Source organism: Phycodurus eques, chromosome 1 (assembly GCF_024500275.1).
Source record: "Phycodurus eques isolate BA_2022a chromosome 1, UOR_Pequ_1.1, whole genome shotgun sequence".
NCBI classification, from domain to species: Eukaryota; Metazoa; Chordata; class Actinopteri; order Syngnathiformes; family Syngnathidae; genus Phycodurus; species Phycodurus eques.
The window spans coordinates 993,656-1,011,891 of NC_084525.1; the positions used below are offsets into that span (position 1 = coordinate 993,656).

Below are 18,236 nucleotides of genomic sequence, written 5' to 3' on the forward strand. Positions count from 1 at the left end.
TCCTACAAATATTGATTTTAATTTCATAGACTTCAAACTACACATCTTTTCTCTCCAATGTATTTACAACGTATTCCCTTTTTGGTTCCACTGTTAACTCTTCAATCCAAGCACAACTACTCTTCCTAATAGGATGTGTTTGATTGGTGCGAATGTGAGCGTTTTGTCTGTGTGTAGTCTGTCTTTTGCTTAGTCACCGGGCTACAGCTCACCCACGATTCTGAGGAGAAGCGCTTTCGAAAATTAATGCACATATCCATACTGTAATTTAAAAGGCGTTTTAATAACCCTTAGTTTCCCCCCTTTTGTTTAACATCGTCTGGAGGCGAACTAGGGAGAACAAAGAAGATTCAACTTTTGATAAATCAGATTTTATTGCAGGAATCAACAATTACAGCAAAAAATGCAGAGGGTCAAAATAATCCAAATGCATCCGACGACGTAGACGGCAGACATCTGGCCTCCTGCCCGCTCGGGGCAGCACACCATTATCAAACCCAATCCACTTGCACTTCAATGCATTAAGTCCTTTTTTAAAAACAGAGGAAGCTTCCTGCCTGCCACAGCTTGGACCCTTCTGAGGAGAGAGGGGAAGCCAGGAGAACGGAGGAGGAGGCCAACCAACATGCGGTGGCCCTTCAGTTGGCTTTGGCACGGAGCTGCGCCCTTTTGCCCGTCACCGCCTGGAAGCCGGTCTTGATGCTAGCGACGGAGCAGCGCGAGTGGCACGTCTCGCACTGCAGGAAATAGAGGCGAGTGTCCTTCTGCAGGATGGTCTCAGGGGAGCGGCAGGTGTGGCACGTCACATACTCCTCTGCGGGGCGGGGGCAAACACGATTTAAGCACAGCGTATTTCACCGGACATCCTTTACATTGTGTTCCAGAACACTTGTTCAGCAGACGACCAGCTCCAATAATTAGTCATATTCATCATTTACCAACACCCAACATGCTCGGCAGATGCAAAGTGTGGGGGGGAAAAAAAAAAAACAGCAAAACTGCTTCTGAAGTGAGTTTCAATTAAAAATACCATATACACAGAGACCTACTGCAGCACTAATTACAGCAAACCCTTGTTTATCACAGGGGTCACATTCCAGAAACCCCCCGCAATAAATAAAATCTGCGACGTAGCTACCAATTCTTGTATTATTATATGAATTCATAAGTTTCATAGTGGTGTGAAAAAGTGTTTGCCCCCTTCCTGATTTCCTATTGGTTTGCATGTTTGTCACACTTAAATGTTTGCCATCATCAAACAAATGTAAATATTAGTCAAAGACAGCAAGGAAACACAAAATGCAGTTTTGAAAAGGTTTTCATTAAGGAAGAAAAAAAATCCAAACCTACATGGCCCTGTGTGAAAAATGGATTGCCCCCCCCCCCCCGTTAAAAGAGAATTTAATCGTGCCCGAGTTCAAGTTCTCTAGCCACACCCAGGCCTGATGCTGCCACACCTTTTCTCAAGTAGAAATAAAATCACTTCAATAGGACCTGCCTGGCGGAGTGAAGTAGAACAAAAGATCCTCAAAAGCTAGATATCGTGCCGAGATCTAAAGAAATTCAGGAACAAATGAGAAAGAAATTGTGGAAAAGTTATGAAGCCATTTCTAAAGCTTTGGAACTCTACCGAACCACAGTGAGAGCCATTAGCCATAAATGGCGAAAACAGAGAACAGTGGTGAAGCTTCCCAGGAGCAACCTCGTCAAAGTCCTGACCTGAATCCTGTTGAGATGGTGTGGCTTAAAAAGGCGGTTCAATGTGGCTGAATGACAACAATTCTACAAAGACGAGTGGGCTAAATTCCTCCACAGTGCTGAAAGAGACTCATTGCACGTTATCGCAAATGCTCGATTGCAGTTGTTGCTGCCAAGTGTGGTCCAACCAGTCATTACGTTTCATTTTTTTCACATGGGCCCAGATAGGTTTGGATTTTTTGTCCTCCCTTGATCATAAAAAAAATGTAAAACTGCATTGTGTGTTTACGTGTGTTGTCTTTGACTACTATTGAAATTTGTTTGATGATGGGAAACATTTAAGTGTGGCAAACATGGAAAAAACCAACCAGGAAGGGGGCGAACACTGCACACCACTGCTGCATATGCAATTCAATGCCAATGGGACACTTTGGAGACGTGTCGATGTTTTAGTCGTCCAATTGATGTCAGCATCCACACCCTCTACACAGGCGTCTCAAAGGTGGGTGTGCTCTACTTGAATGACGTGAACAACACCCCGCGCAGACATGGTGCGAACAGGCGATTTCTTGCCTTAAGCGCTGACGGTTGTGGCAACGTCATCAGTGAAACGCGTGAGGGAACCCAGAATTCATTGCGGTGATGTTTTTAACTACAGTAAGATGCCAGACTTCAGTCGCTGGTTAGTTTCTTCAGCAAGAATAAGCAATGAATTCCTCAAAATTAAAGAAGTACGGCAGATTGATTGGTTGGCCGATGTTAAGATCCCAAGTACAGATAAAAGTTGTAAACATGTTTCAAATCAAACCAATAGAAAAATACACATCAAAAACCTCCAATGCATTGCAGTGGGACGCAGTGATGTGATAACTTACTGATGTATCTTCTCAAGACATTTTCTATCTGTTTCTGTTGAAATCGTCCTTTGATCACGAGCTGGTTATTACCGTCAATGGAACCGCTGAAAGTACATCAAACAAATAAAAGCTTTTTAAAATGGACAACACAAAATCAAAAAAGGGTGCTTGTGTTGAACAATGACCGTTAGTTGAGATTGACGAGACGCGAAATAAAGACCGCAAACGTCGACACTGACCTTGTTCCGAGCTCAGCCAATAGGAAAGCGAGGAGATGTTTGGGCTGACGATGTAACCTGTGGTTCAATGCACACAAAAGTACATTTTGGACATTTGTAAAAGACGAAGGCTGAGCAGGTAAATGTCAGCGTTAGGATGGATGGATGGAAGCTCACAATTTGCAGATATCTGTGAAGTTGACAAAGGAGGTCTTTTTGGTTCCCACTCGCACCACCTGAGGGGGTTTCATCACAAATTTCCTCTTCTCTCCCGCCACCATGTCCGGGTTTTTTTCCCTCATGATGTTAAAAACTCTGTTCAGGAGCTGAAAGACAATTCACGCACAATTAGATAAAAAGTAAGATTGTTTCATCACTTGTGAACAAAGCGAGGGAAGAGTGGATACCTTCTTTTTATACTCGTTTGACAATTCCGGTGTGTAAATTCACATTATACAACACTTAATTCCAACCAAGCAATTTTACTGGACAAGTGTCACTGTATCGAATATTTGTATCATCGATAGGTCTACCGATTATCCCATCGATGAAACAAGTAATCGGATAAATATTGATTTCGCATGATGAAACAACCATACAAATACAAAATATGTGCGTGAGGTGCAGGTATTATTTTTTTGTCCACTTGGGGTCGCAATCCTGGCGTTGTATACTGTGCGCGCCTTTGAAAAGCAAAGGATGGCCTGGTGAGTGACGTGGGAGTCAGCTAATCAGATGTAGCTCAGGTTAGGCGGCGCGCGCGTCGAGTCCCTGGGCGTCAGTTGTGGCCGTCGCAGCAAGTGCAACACTGTTCTTATTAATCAATAAAGTGATTGGAAGTGCACCGGCAGTTGTGTCTATCCTTGACCACTTGGGGGACATTACAATCCATTTTATCGAGTGGTGGTTGGCTATATTATATCAGCTAACATCGATATCTTTGAATTGGCTATCGGGAACGTCCTGTTGTGTTACCTTCGTTAGTTCTGCTTTGTGGCAGACTCGTACTTTATTTTCTTTTTTAAGTGTGAAACGATCCCAAAATTCTCGTTGTCTTTTATGCACTCTTTCCTCCCGGCTTGACACCATTGCGCCAACTTTTTTTTACACGCAGTGGTCCACAGTAACATTGGTCCAAGTGGAAAAATGATCAGTGAAAAGCTTCGAGACGAGGATTTTGCTTTGACTTTTTTGTAATAGAATTATCGGACCTGTTTAAATCAACCTAGATTAAATGACACATTAAGTGCGCAAACAGGAGCGTAAACTCGGCCAACATGCTAACACAACTAACAAATGTAGCCCTCGCGTCATTTGGCTTCATTTTGCATTTCCAGACGACAGTGTTTACATTTTGCTGGTTGTAGCGCCCCCACTGAATGACGTGATAGCGCGACGTGACTCTGTATGACGTGGCCTAATCGGCCAACTCTCTCTGTAACATGCACCACTTGTCTTTTCGTTTTTGTCAATGTTGAGTAGGCTTTACATGATCAAGATTTTTGGGGCTGATCACCCATCAGCAAGTTTCAAAAAAACGATAACCGATCACAAGATGGAGCAATGTGTCTATTTACATGACTTGTTCATTTAAGGTATATACTTGTGTACTGTATTCATCCATCCATGCATTTTCTGTACAGTTTATCCTCACACACGGGTCGCGGGCGTGCCGGAGCCGTCCGTCCCGGCTCAAATGATTCTCGAGCATTTTAGACAGAAGATAAAACACCAATGACCTCTAGGGGGCACTCAAGGATTGGCCACCGACATAAGTTTAGGTCAAATCGACATAATGGGTGCTAACTTACTGTAATTAAATGACTTTATTGCAATTAAATTACTTTAATAAATACTGTTAATGACATGCTTACTGTAACTTTCTCACTGTCCCAGCTATGTGGACGGTGTTGTCCAGAGTTCGAGTCCGCTTGACTCCCCCCCCAACCCCCCACACTGCGTTGCTTGAACGCGGCACGCTCCTCCTCGTGTACATTCTTCAGGTGCCCGATCAAACTTGTTGCGTTGACGCATTTAGATGACGTTCCCCACGACGTACTTCAGTTGCGCACAGACTGCAAATAACTTTGACCGAGACAGCGCAAAATAGTCCCACACCGACAACGTGTTTTTTTTTTTTCACCGACAAGATTGAAAAAACTTTATTGGCCGTCAGATAGTTACAGTACTGCGCAACAAGACACGTGACAAGGCTAAAAATAAACTTGGTTTTGGATTCATACGCGACGAAGACACAGAGTTAAACGTCTTGCGCGGAGCGATTTATGACATGAAAGCCGATCAGCATAAAATGCTAATTATCGGCCGATATCGATAACGCCGATCAGATCGGTGTAAAGTCTAATGTTAAGGCTCACGCTTTGGCTAGTTAGCATGTTGCGTTAATGGCTAGCGCCACTGTTTGTGGAACTATTGGTGTTGGCGGAGTCGAATGAATGATTAAATATCAAACAACGAAAAAAATGTTTTGTCACTTATTGTTGTTAACTAATAATTGGCGCTTGTAGAACTGTTGTACGGAAGGAATTTCCCACTTGAGGTCATGACGTACTGTATGTTATCACCATATATAGTACAAGATCACTCCCTCTCGTGTCGATTACCACTTTGCCGTCGGGCATCCAAATTAAGACTTGAGTGATTTGTTTTTGCATCTTATTCTTAACACTGGGGCTATAACGATACACCAAGGTCACAATTCGATACGTATCACGATTTCTGACCCACGATACGATTTGATTTTGAGGGGGTTGAAAAAAATAACTTAAACGATTGTGATTTAAAAACAAAAACGGACTATTTATTTAGGACAAATAATTAAACATGATTGTGAAAAAAGTAAATAATTGTCTCCGGTCTGTGCTGTACACCAGAAATTAAATAACTACATTTGTAAAAACAAAGAAACTTTTATAATATAATACGAACTAAACGACACTGTGTAGTTTAGGAAACAAACTTGCTGAATGTGCCACAAACTGCAACAACGTAAACATTGAGTTAAAACCGTAACGGACTTCCTATCTGTGCTGCAAAGCAGAAATTAAATAAACTAGGTAAAAACAAAATACAACTTTTCTCTGAAAGAAGTTGTGACAGTCCAGCACTCTCTGTGCAGCCAGGTTAACAACAGTGTGCACGAAGTACACACAACGCGACACTACAGGTGTTACGGCGGTGGTGCACAATGTTATGGAATGCGCACCATAGTAGCGAGTTGGAATAAAGTACCGTTGGCACATTGTCGTCGTGCTCACGTTATTGGACACAACATCGGGGAAGACTTCGCGGCGCTCGCTGCCCTCGTTGCTCTCCCTCCCCGGTGAGCAGATCGGACTAGCTGAGGCTAACGATGCACGGCTAACTGTTATGTTAATCCACAACTTGGGCAGCGGGGCTCGCGCATTTTCCGTACTCTCGGACCCGCGTAGATGTACATGGACTGCGTAGCCTTGTTGGCTGGAAATTTGGCTGCTCCATAGACACACGGAAGTCGTCATAAGTCAAAGTAAACCGCCAGACGTATAGGCGGATTACTTTCAGCCAGCGAATGCAACACGGGGCAAAGTAGTCCCGAATGCACGGGCAAAGTGTGTATGTGTGTGTGTGTGTGTGTGTGTGTGTGTGTATATATATATATATATATATATATATATATATATATATATTATATAAATATATATATTATAATATATATATATATATATATATATATATATATATATATATTATATAAATATATATATATATTATATATATATATTATATAAATATATATATATATTATATATATAATAATAAGAATATATATTAATATATATATATAATATTACGTTTGGTGGCACTGTGAGCTCACATGGCTGTTTGTAGAATAGAGGACCACAGTTGAAAGGGTGTGATTGTGGCATTTCAGCGATGACACAGGTTCATGTATTTGAAGACCGCGATGATTGGTTTTGATACAGACTCGTTGCAGCCTTAATGAATAGTGCTTCTAACTTTTTTCCCCTCCATTGTATGACAGCTAAGAATGTTCAAATGATACTTGAAAAAACGTGTGTACACCTGATGGTTATGTGGTGGCAACAGTTTCATTCTGCAACGCATTTCCATCTTTTCTTATGGGGCAATTGTATTTTTTTAAATATGAACAAATATTGTGTTCGACCTTAGAGGTTCCACTGAAAATGTATTCGTGACAAGTGTCGAAATATCCATTGTCTCTACCACAATACTGTTCTTTCATTATGACAGTGAGCACGGTTTTCTGTGAAGAGTTAAACATCTGCGAAAGGCTTTGTTTTCACGTGTGTGTTTTTACCTCATCATATGTGTAGTCTCTTTCAGAGCCAGCCCACGCCGGTCCTGTGGTGGAGCTGAATGAAATGCCATCATTGTTTTTCCCCTCATCATCCTCCACTGCTGGATCATGCGAAAACAATTGCATCATTACATACTAATATGTCATGTATACAGGAAAATACTGGAATTAGTATACATTTGATTCAAACCGCACCTTTTAAGGTACTCTGGACATGGCATCAAATTGACAAAGGAGAGATATTTACTCATTTATAAACAACAATGTTTTGACCTTATTTACACATACAAAAATGGAGGTAAGTTCACTTTGTTTTCTTGACTGAATGTGTAAATAATTTACATATTTCAACCAGATATTTCCTACATCATTTTTGGTTATCATTATCTACCAGCTAGAACATTATGGGCGCTTGCACAAGTTAACAAGACTCAATACAAGAGCGACATCAAACATTGTCTTGGCAAAGATACGAATGTTTTTCATTCATACGGTCAGAGACATTACTATGTTCATTATTGCGGTGGTTGCTGTGTTGAGCTGTTCTTCTTCTTTCTGATTTTCATGCAAGCAAGATATTCGACACAGCTCTCTCTCAGTCTGGTACAGCGCAGAACTGCCGCCAGAAAACTCAACCAAATTGCAGCTCCAGCCCTTCTATCGGATGTCTTGCTATTGTGCAAGTGGCACAATCACGTGGCTTGTCAGTGTGAATTGTACAAACGAGCGCTTATTGTTTCGCTGTATGAATTTTTGTCTGACAAGCGTGTTCACTTTCATGACACGTGGAATACATTGAATGTATTTTTGGTAGTTTCCATCTCATGCATGTTGGTAATAAATTCAAACTGCTGATGTGTCCGATCAGACTTGTGTGCATTATCTTGATCTAAAATGAAATTACCGTCATCCTTCTCAAGAGGTTCGCCTTCATCAAAATCAACTTTTTTGGCCTTCTTCTTCTTGGCAGGAAGCATCAGGTCCAGGTTGTCCTCTTCAAGAACATCACTTTGTTCTCCCTCAATTTTAAGCTCCTGGTTTGAACAAACAAGAAAAAATGGTTTTAACTTGCTAAACAGATGGCCCTGGAACACTTAAGGAAAATAATCTGAAAGATGTTGCTTACTTTCATCCCCTCCTCAATTTCATTGTCAAACACCTTTTTGGGTTTCTTTTTCTTTTTCTTCTGGTTGAAGAAGTTCAGGTCATTCAAATCGTCAGACGTTTCTGGAAAATAAGAAAGCAACCCTGGTTATTCTGGAGCTTCAGGGGTAGCTGTGGTCGTACATTTTAGGAGTTCAAACACACACACGACCTCCTAACCTTTCTTTCTGCTGTCATCTTCATCCATGTCCAGGTCCTTGTCGTCGCCAGCCTCTGGTTCTGCCTCCTTCACCTCTACCTCTCTCACCTCTTCTCCTGCAATCCCATCTCCTCCTTCCTCGTCCAGCATGAAGGGCTTCTTCTTCTTCTTCTTTTTCTTGGTCATGTTGGGATCAAAAATCATCTGAAGACGACAAGTCAGAATCAGAGACCATGACGATCTTTGCTTAAATATTTGTTCCAATTTTATTCCAGTAAAATGGTACTATATTGCCATTTCCCCCCCACAATATTGCAACTTAATTGTCGTAAAATCCAAACTTTACTCATGGAGAAAATAACAACTGTCTCCCAAATACAAAGGCGTTCCTGTAACAATCTAACTTTATTATGGTAATATTACAACTTGATTCTCATTCAATTACACATTACAACTTGTTTCTCAGCATAGAAATGATCAGCAACTACAAAAAAAAAAAAAAAAAACCACACACAAAACATTCTTCTTATACCATTCCACATTCATAAAGCGATACTCCAATCTGGTAGAAGTGTAATTTAATCTCACAAAATGACCCTTTTCTTTCCACAAAACTACGACTTCTCGTCATGTTAGGTAGCTGTCCTCATGCGATTTCAATTTTATCCTCGTAATTACGATGATATTGTCGTGATTCAATAGATTTATTCCCGCACACGTTCCTTCTTTTCGGTGCGGCGATTCGTCACATCAGCCTCACATATTTCACCACCTATCGACGCATCTATAACTTTAACATAAGCACGTGCATTTATTTGCCAGCAACAGGGTCAGCAGTTCGACACAGGGGAAAATTACAGCATTTTGCTGTTTATCATGTGGAATATTACGGCTAACACTAAGCTAATGCTAGCTAACCTAGCCCATTGCTCATTTCCATTCGGTTTAAATTCTCCCGCAGCGGTGACAAGTCATGTAGACAAACCGTTATGAAGGGTGACTTTCCGCAAAACAATATGGCATGTGATATTCCCATAACGTCAATATTGCCGAGTTGTTTTTGCGTTATCGCGCCGTTGTTCGCGCGGCACCAGCCATGTGAGACCTACTACGGACGGGGAGGTGCCGAGGCCCAAAGTCATCCTCATCTCCTATCTCATCCTTCAACTCACACAGTTTGCCCCGTAAACGTCCACAAATAGAAAGCGTGTGGAAGACAAGGAAGCGGGATGACATACCTCATCTCCGGACATGTTTGCGAGTTGACCGGTGACTAGAACCTGGTTACTTTTTGTTTTTTGACGGCTTCTCCACGGCAGATATCTTGCGTCAGCGCCAGAGTCGGAGTGCGCATGTCAGTGTAACACGACGTCACTTGGATGCGACGTCAACGACGAATGTACATAAAGTACGAAAGAAATATTTGTGACTATTTTTTTCCCTTACCTAGTGCACCACAAAACAAGCATTTAAGTATTTGTTTATGTTACAATTCAATGTACCTGTATGACTCCAATAGATGCCCTTTCAATTACAGCTCAGTAGGTAAGGACTAGGGCTTTGGTTATGAAGGGCAAATGAAAATGAAGCCTTTGCAACGTATTGAACCATAGAGATACATAACCAATGTTATATCAAATATCTATGGAATCAACCACTAGGACCGACTGTTTCGAAAATGGGTTCATTTCTTGAAGCTTTAGTAACAGTGACCTCTCCTGGTGAAAATAAACACTGCAGTGATTTAAACCGCAGATATACACTATGACTGAATATCATGTTCTATTTACAAATAAACATTGATGTACGTGTGTATTGTGTTATTTCCGGGAGAGTTATGAGGGGGAAATGTCATAGTTTGGGTGTGCTTGTGTAATAATGGCCATTAGCCAATGTGGGATGGGGAACAGTCAAATGAGGATCATTATTTTTTAACACTTTTTGAATTGAGACGGTTTCTTTTTTTTGCTCACAACTTCTCCATATTTGGAAAATAGTCGCCCACAAGGAACAGATGATCTTTGCACACACACATGCAGAAAATGTGGTTCTATTCTCTCTTAATAGTATAGTAAGTCTTTGATTATGTATCCTGTATTATATTGTCTTGTAGATGTATTTTACTGCTTTTTTACATCAGGGGACCACAGATGAAAAGTAGCCTTCTGGCTAATTCTGGCTTTTTTAACCATGTGTACTTCATGTGTTTTATGAAATTGCATTGTCCCCTTTTAAATAAACTGATTAACGAATGTTTTGCTACTTGGAGCAGGTGAGAGTAAAGCAATGGAGTTATCCCATTAAGGGACAACTTTCAGTATAATAATAATAATAATGCTGTTGATTGATCCTAAGGCCCCAAACACTGATAAAAAAAAATTCACTGCAACTAATTTCTGACTAAGATGATGAAAAGATAATCAATACAACAGTTGGCATATGATGCGAGTTATACCGTTCAAATTATGTGCTTAGAAGACATGGTTCTCATCACAGACTATAATAAAACAATTACTTAGCCACAGTATGTATCCACAATCAAACTACAATAAAGTAAAAAAGAGGTCACACAAATACAAGAATTGTCTTCTTTTAATGAATTTGCAAATAATATTCTTATCTGGATAAATAAAAGTTTGAAATGCATACATGCTTGCCCATCTGAAATTCCACAGTTTTCCCACAATGTAAAAAATGTACATCATGAACTTGAAACTGTAAACCACTTTTGCACTCCGAAACAAAATGCAACCATTGTTGAAGATGCAATAGTAGTGTGACCGTCTTTCTTCAACCCCTTGTGGATGCAGTGGAAATGTGACCATCGTCGCTATTAGTATCATTCTAACATCCTAACATTTGAAACATAGACCTCGATTGTCAGAAATCAGGGTGAACAGTGTTGAAATGCTCAACTTCTTCCTCTTCTAGTCGTGCCCCGTGTTTGCTGACATCTCACTTTTTGCTGCATGCTTCCCAAAACTGAAACAGAGGCTCTCTGCGACGGCAGAAGTTTCATAGTAGAAAAACGGATACGTGGAATATTTACACCAAATAACCAACCACTGGGGAGCAGGTGTGTATTCTTTCTTTTAGGAGGGGGGCGGAGGTGTTTTAAGCCAAAGCACGCAGAATCCAGAAGGAACATGGGGTTTGAATTCAACAGAGAACTCCTCTCTTTTTGAGTGCACAAGCCATGAAAATGCAAAGTGTGCACACAGTTTATGGGAGTCCTGTCACAATGTCACACTGACATACATGAACTCTGAGGGCCAGGTGTAAAATATTAGTGACTTTGCTGTATGAGCCCCCGTTGGCAAGCCTCTATCTAACTGAGCAAATGGTGGAAAGTCTAAGACTTGGGTAAAGAAAGACGAGAACATTTTTGCTTTTTTGTTGGGGCGGGGGGGGGAGGAGTGTTAAATTGAGTTCAGGCGATTTCTTCCAAGACAAACAAACACACATCATCTTATCAGTCCATTCGTGCCTTCCTTCCTCAGCTCAGCTCAGCTCTGTTCTGTGATCCCGGTAAGCAAGATGCATCGTGTTATGTTTACATGGCTTCCATCCCCCAGCGTTTCAGGTCGCCCATGTCGTCTTCGTCGTCCTCTTTCTTTGCTGCTGTGGTACGAAAGAAATAGAAGGTTGCCAGATGAACGAGAAAAATATAGGTATAACAGAGTGCATGCTGCATTTTGCTTTGGGGGTCAGCAGTGGTGTCAGTAACGCATTACTCTAATATAACCACTTTTTTCAGTAACGAGTAATCTAAAGCATTACTATTTCCAAACTGATAATCAGACTAAAGTGACTTGTCCTAGTCACTGTGTGTTACAATTTTGGCGCGCTTGAGTCGTCCAACCAAAGTCAAGCCACTTCAGTTTGCTGAATCAGAATATTGAAATGAGCTCACTCAGTCGTTAAGTTGTTTGACAACACAATGGAAAAGCCCGTGAGCTCACTACTACGCCAAACACACCCGACAGTCAGAGGTAAAGAAAAATACACACACACATTAGAATACTACGGGCCAACACAAACAACAATAACGATTTACGTCATTTACTGTGTACAAAAGACTCGTTTGTTTATGTTTTTTAGGCAGGCGAATTTTACGGGTGCTATTTTCAGGGGTCTACCGTAGCTTGAATGACATCCTGGTAGAGTGAGTGGGGAGAGAGAAAGCGGTAAGTTACGATATTGACAGTGACATATTTAACTTACAGAGTTAGCAGGATTTTTTTTTTTTAAATCTTTTCCCGGAATGTGTGTCCGTGTACCTACCTGTACCTACCTGTTATGTGCTAAGTTAGCATGCTATGCTAAGTTTGGTGCTACGTTAACTTAGCGAGCGATATGACGCATGGTCTGTAAGTAGAGCTAATATTGTCTTCAAGGTGGACGTAAATTAAGGCCTGCCGCACACTGCACATTGGGGTCGAACCTGATTGCGCCATTGCAAAAAAAATGACAGTTGCTGACTCACCCCCGCACATTGAGCGATTAGATATACTATATGGACGCCCTGAGCAGCAAACCTGTAGAGGCGTTTGAGGCTGTACGTTCAGTATATTGTACTCTATCCCATTTATTAAACCATAAAAAGATTGCGGGTTGCTAAGGAGAGTGAAAGCTCATGTGTATTTTTGATTGGCTGTAATCTCCAATGTTGCGACAGCGTTCATCGTTGATTCAAATTTTGAATGGCAGCAAAACCAGTGGCGGACTAATTAGCCACTCATGAAAATAGTTGCGGAACCCCGCACACTGTGGGACATTTCAGTCGGCGCATATGTCGAAATTTTGTCTAATTCGTGTTTTATTTTGGCCAGGACAACTTGAAAAATATTGTTGACCTCAAAGAGTTTCTTTGTCAAAGTTAAACAAAAACAAGCTCATTTGAAAAGGTCTGACCAGGTCTGGAAGGTAATGAAGTAGAAGGCACGTTTGGAAGGGGGATGTTTTCTGGTCCGACGTCCAGCAGATTTTTATCCAGCTCTTCTTGCTCCAGTTCTTCCAGCTCAGCAAGAAGCTCATCCTTTCAAAGACAACGAGCGACACGAAATATCGGTATGCTTTAGCCAGGGTTTACATTGCGCGATTCAAGTAACACAATTTTGATTTTTTTACTCTATAGGCACAGTTGGCATATGCGCCATGGCAACGGAAATAGAAAAGAAATATGCCCAAACAACACAAATAAACAAAAACAGTCAAACCACATTTGCATATACTCATTAAATTGGAATTGGGTGCTTGGACCTGCAGGGTAAATCTAGCTTTGTTGCGTTAGTCCATTTAAAATACATTATGCGTGTCTGGACATAGTTGCTAGTTCGAGTCATCTGACAGGAACTTGTAGAAAAGAGTGCATTCACTGTTTCACTGAATGCAACCCATTGAAAGTGAAATGAAATGAAATCCAAAATCCCAGGCCCTCCGAGACATGGCGCTTCCCACCTCATCCAAATCTTCTCCAAAGCCAACAGGTTTCGAGATGGCGTCGGAGATTTCTTGGGCCAACTCCTGCTGCTCGGTTATGTCAGACATCAAGTCGTCCACCTTGTCAATGTCCCTGAAACAACAGCCAATGGAAATAATGTGAACTTGTGTTTTTTGGACATACTTGGCAAATAAAGATGATTCTGATTCTGATTGTGACGGACACGATCACATTTTGTATTGCGAATTGGCAATTAGGTTGGAGTTTCATCTCCAAGTATAAAGTATATTAAAGCAGATTTTAATACATTAGTAATGTGAGGCAAAAGGATGAGTCATATGAGTAATAATGATATACTTCATTGTACAGTGAATCTCAATGTCCTATTTTTAGGGGCTTGTGGGCTGTTGTATTCCGCTTTCCTCCCCTATTTGAAAAAGTTGCACGCTACGTTCGTTGAAGATACTAAAACGTACTGAGGTGTGACTGCTTTGTCTGCATGTGCCCCGCGATTGGCTGGCATTTGCTCTCTTCTATTGCACTGGCTGTCACTCGACTGTTTTCCCATGTTGACATGTTCATACAGAATCAGTAGGCTGGACTTTTTCAGTTGTTTAGAAGAACACAAAAACTTTCAATCCATCAAATGAGCAGCCGGCAGCTGTCGCTTACATGTTTTCGTGGGCCGACTTCATGGCCTTGGCAGCAAAGCCCAGGTTTTTCAGCACTTCAGTGTTGGTGTTGGCGTTCTCCAGAGCTTCTCTCTGGAACTCAATGGTGGACAACGTGCCATCGATCTGGCCCAGCTGCTTCTCGTAGCGCTTCTTTCTTTTCAGAGCCTGCAGAGCCGCTGCAGGAGGGAGAGCGGGTGAGAACGGATCAGCGCTACAACGGGACTACCGAAAAAGGATTAACCCTTCAAGGGTTCGTATTTTGCCAAACCAACTTTTTCTCGTATTTGGAATGTAATATTATCTCTCTGGTGCCTCACTAAACGTGTGAAATATGAATTGAAATCCTCCACGCATTCCTGAGTACCAGATGTTTTCCTGCCAGAAGGCCTGAAATCAGGTCATTTGAATTTCTCAAGCTTATTTATCACTAGCGAAGTAATCCGCCTTCCCTCTCCGCTCCGAGCCAGCGCTGTCAACATAACCAACACGTGTGCTCTCACAAGTGGGTCGTCTACACGGAGGCAACCAATCAGAGGAAAATGGGGCGTTCGTAATCAAATACGGACAAAGCGGATACAAAACCGGGTCGAACAGAAGTAGCTGTCAGAGGGGCCTTTTCTGGACACTCGTATGACAAACCCAGGGTGAAATGGACACTTTTATACTAAATCCATGTTAGCGAGTCACTTTACGGAGGTCTTAATTTCCAAAATAAAAGGACCTTTAAATAGAACCAGTTTGGCAAAATAAAGTTGGCCAAAAGATCTCAAAAAGCTGCAACAAAATGCCACGATCCAAACAAAATACAAGAACAGATGATAAATAAAGCAGTTGATCAGTCTGGAAAGGGTTACATGAGAGCCCATCCATCCATCCATCCATTCTCATTACTGCTCATCCTGTTCGGGGTCACGGGACGCTGAAGCCTATCCTAGCTGGCTTTGGGCAAAAGGCGGACTGCTTGCCAGTCAGTCACAGGGCACGTACAGACACGGAAAGCAATTCGCACTCACATTCACACTGTCACTGAGTGGGAACTGAAACCACGCTGCCGAAGTCAGGCCAATGTACCACTACACCATCAGTGACTACGGCGAGAGCTTTTGTCCACAAATGCAGAAAACAAAGAACAGTAGTGAACCTTCCCAGGAGCGGCCGGCCTACCAAATTGCCCCAAAAGTACAGCGACGATTCATGCAGGAGGTCATAAAGTAACCCAGGACAACATCTAAAGAACCTGCAGGCCTCCCTTGCCTCAGTTAAGGTCAGTGTTCATAACTCAACAATGAGGAAGAGACTGGGCGATAATTGCAACTATGAGCTCAAGGCAAAAAAACACTGTTGACCACATCCGCCACATCCCCTTGGAAGGTTATAGCTGGTGTAAATGTAACACAGCATTTCATAAAAAGAACATCATACCAACAGTCAAACGTGGTGGTAGTGTGATGGTCTGGGGTTGCTGCGTAAGTTCAGGACCTGGACAACTTGCTGTGATGGAACCATGAATTCTGCTCTTCACCGGAAAATCATAAAGTACAACATTCTGCCACCAGTTTGTGACCACAAACTGAAGCACACCTGGATTCTGCAGCAGGACAACGATCCAAAAGACACCACCAAGTCAACTTCTGAAAGGCTTCCAAAAAAATAATAATGAAGGTTTTGGAGTGGCCTTGTCAAAGTCCGGACTAGAATCCTATTGAAATGCTCTGGAAAGACCTTAAAAAAACCTGCAGGTGTTGCTGAATTAAAACCATTCTGCAAGGAAGAGTGGGTTTTCCCCTTCATAAATAAAATCATTTCAAAACTGCAATTCATGTTATTTTCCACCACTTCTTGCCGGTCACTAAGAGTGTGCCTGTCATGACTCATTCTGCTCGTCTGATAACTTGTGACCACATTTTACACTTACGAAGGCTTATCAGCGTTGAACTTTGTTTACTTTAATAGTCACGCCGTTTACTTTGGACACGCTTACCTAACACAAGTTAACCCTTGTTCTGGTTCTGACACAAATAATCTCTCTCGCTTGTCTACATGTTTGTTGGTTGAGACCGCGGGTGTCAAACTCAAGGCCCGCGGCCCAAATCTGGCCCACCAAGTCATTTCATGTGGCCCGTGAAAGGAAATCATCTGTGTCAACTTCCATGATTATAGCTCACATTCTCATAAAATAATCAATAGCAGCGTTGAGACATTGCAAGCATTTTGTGTTTATGGTAACTTGAACAATGGTCGAACGCTTATCCTTGACTTCTGAGTTCAAAACTAGGTATCCATCAATTTGTATGTACTAACGAGGTGACGGTTTCACAGTCAACGGCCCTCTGAGGAAAACCGCGACTCCGATGTGGCCCGCGACAAAAATGATGTTTGCCACAGCTGGTTTAGACGCTCGTCTGTTGTACTTCGACTGACATCGTCCCGAATGTTCAGGTCGCCAGGTGGGGCTGCCAACAACCACGACGGCGGCTATGTGACGTGAGCCAATTCGGCTAACATGCTAACTCCGAGCAACGATTCAAGGAAGGGCAATTGAGACACCGAGTAGGTATGCCCGTGGCCGAAACTCGAGCAGGTAGCTTACCCCTCTTGTTTTTCGTGCCGTTTTTCTTGGCAATTTTCAGCTCTTGTTCAATCTTTTTCTCCAGAAACTCCTGCTTCTTGGTTAGCATCTCCTCGGTTTCACGGAGTTTCTGGATCGCCTCCTGTGGGCTCGGTCCTTTACCCGCTTTGCCTCCCCCGCCAAATATCTTACCGAACAACGACATGGCTGTGATGCTACACGCTAATACAGTATTACAAATTATATATCTGAGGAAATATTCCGCTAACTCTTGGCTAGTCTTAACACCTCGCCCTGCCCGTAGGATTGTTGATGTTTCTCTATTTCCGGGACAAGGCCGGGTGACGTCGTGATCCACGATGACGACACGCAACGCTTGATGGAGATTTGTCTCCATCTGCTGGACAAATTACATATGGAAAATTCAATACAAATTGTGCACTGTATAAAAAGAGGACCTGAACGTTTTTTTCAGCAGCGAAGCTGGCTAAGTCTATTGGAAGAGCTCCTCTGCTGGTGCGGAGTCCATAACGGAAAGAAGTTAACTCAGTGATCTCTGGTCCCTCATAAGACTCAAACATCTCTATCTTAAGTCCCATGGTCTCACCCGCCTTTTTAAACGAGTTTATTTGACATATTTGACTCATCGTCCCCATTTGTGAACCCATTCAATCTACTCCAACTTCAAAATATTCTGCATGTAGCAGTCATCCCAGATCCAACTCCAGCCGCTTCCTGACGTATGCGGATGACACAACTACGTTGTGGTGGGCCTGGTCAAAGATGGTAACGACGCACTGTGCTCTTGCGGTCATCTTTCCGTGGTCGCCACTCCTCGGGAGAGAAGCGACAGTGCTGAACTTTCTGTATTTACAGACAATGTCTTACTGTGGATTGATGAACATTCAAGCTTTTAAAGATACTTTGCAAGAAGCTGGGAAAGGTTACCAAGTTAACTAATTTGAGGTCTTCTAAGAGCTTTTTTTGAGTTTTTTGAGCTTTTTTGATTCCCATTGCACAATGCTCCTTGAGAACTTGTTTTAAGGGCAGGGCAGCTATAACCAACACCACCAATGACATCACATCGATTGGACCCTAGGTTGGCCGACTACAGACTCTGATTAGCTATCGG

General features: G+C 42.1%; 2 protein-coding genes across 4 annotated transcripts; both read right to left on the bottom strand.

Moving 5' to 3' along the window:
* Positions 1 to 355: 355 nt before the first annotated feature.
* eif2s2 (eukaryotic translation initiation factor 2, subunit 2 beta) lies at positions 356 to 9,765 on the bottom strand. Of its 2 annotated transcripts, none has more exons than XM_061679740.1 (9): positions 9,657 to 9,765; positions 8,439 to 8,622; positions 8,242 to 8,342; positions 8,020 to 8,149; positions 7,116 to 7,213; positions 2,951 to 3,099; positions 2,795 to 2,851; positions 2,574 to 2,659; positions 356 to 814 (listed from the first exon to the last, which is right to left on the bottom strand). In XM_061679740.1, exons 1-9 carry the CDS (start codon positions 9,669 to 9,671, stop codon positions 639 to 641), a joined length of 996 nt encoding a protein of 331 aa, XP_061535724.1. In that variant the 5' UTR covers positions 9,672 to 9,765; the 3' UTR covers positions 356 to 638. The 2 variants fall into 2 exon arrangements, with proteins under 2 accessions (XP_061535724.1, XP_061534860.1); XM_061678876.1 differs by having other exon boundaries at positions 7,116 to 7,216.
* A 1,227-nt stretch (positions 9,766 to 10,992) lies between these two features.
* On the bottom strand, positions 10,993 to 17,463 carry LOC133399627 (charged multivesicular body protein 4b-like). 2 transcript variants are annotated; one of them, XM_061671302.1, is made up of 5 exons: positions 17,126 to 17,463; positions 14,534 to 14,711; positions 13,879 to 13,993; positions 13,333 to 13,456; positions 10,993 to 12,036 (listed from the first exon to the last, which is right to left on the bottom strand). In XM_061671302.1, the coding sequence occupies exons 1-5, from the start codon at positions 17,307 to 17,309 to the stop codon at positions 11,972 to 11,974; spliced, it is 666 nt and encodes a 221-aa protein (XP_061527286.1). In that variant the 5' UTR covers positions 17,310 to 17,463; the 3' UTR covers positions 10,993 to 11,971. The 2 variants fall into 2 exon arrangements, with proteins under 2 accessions (XP_061527286.1, XP_061527277.1); XM_061671293.1 differs by having other exon boundaries at positions 10,993 to 12,039.
* Between the last annotated feature and the right edge of the window lie 773 nt (positions 17,464 to 18,236).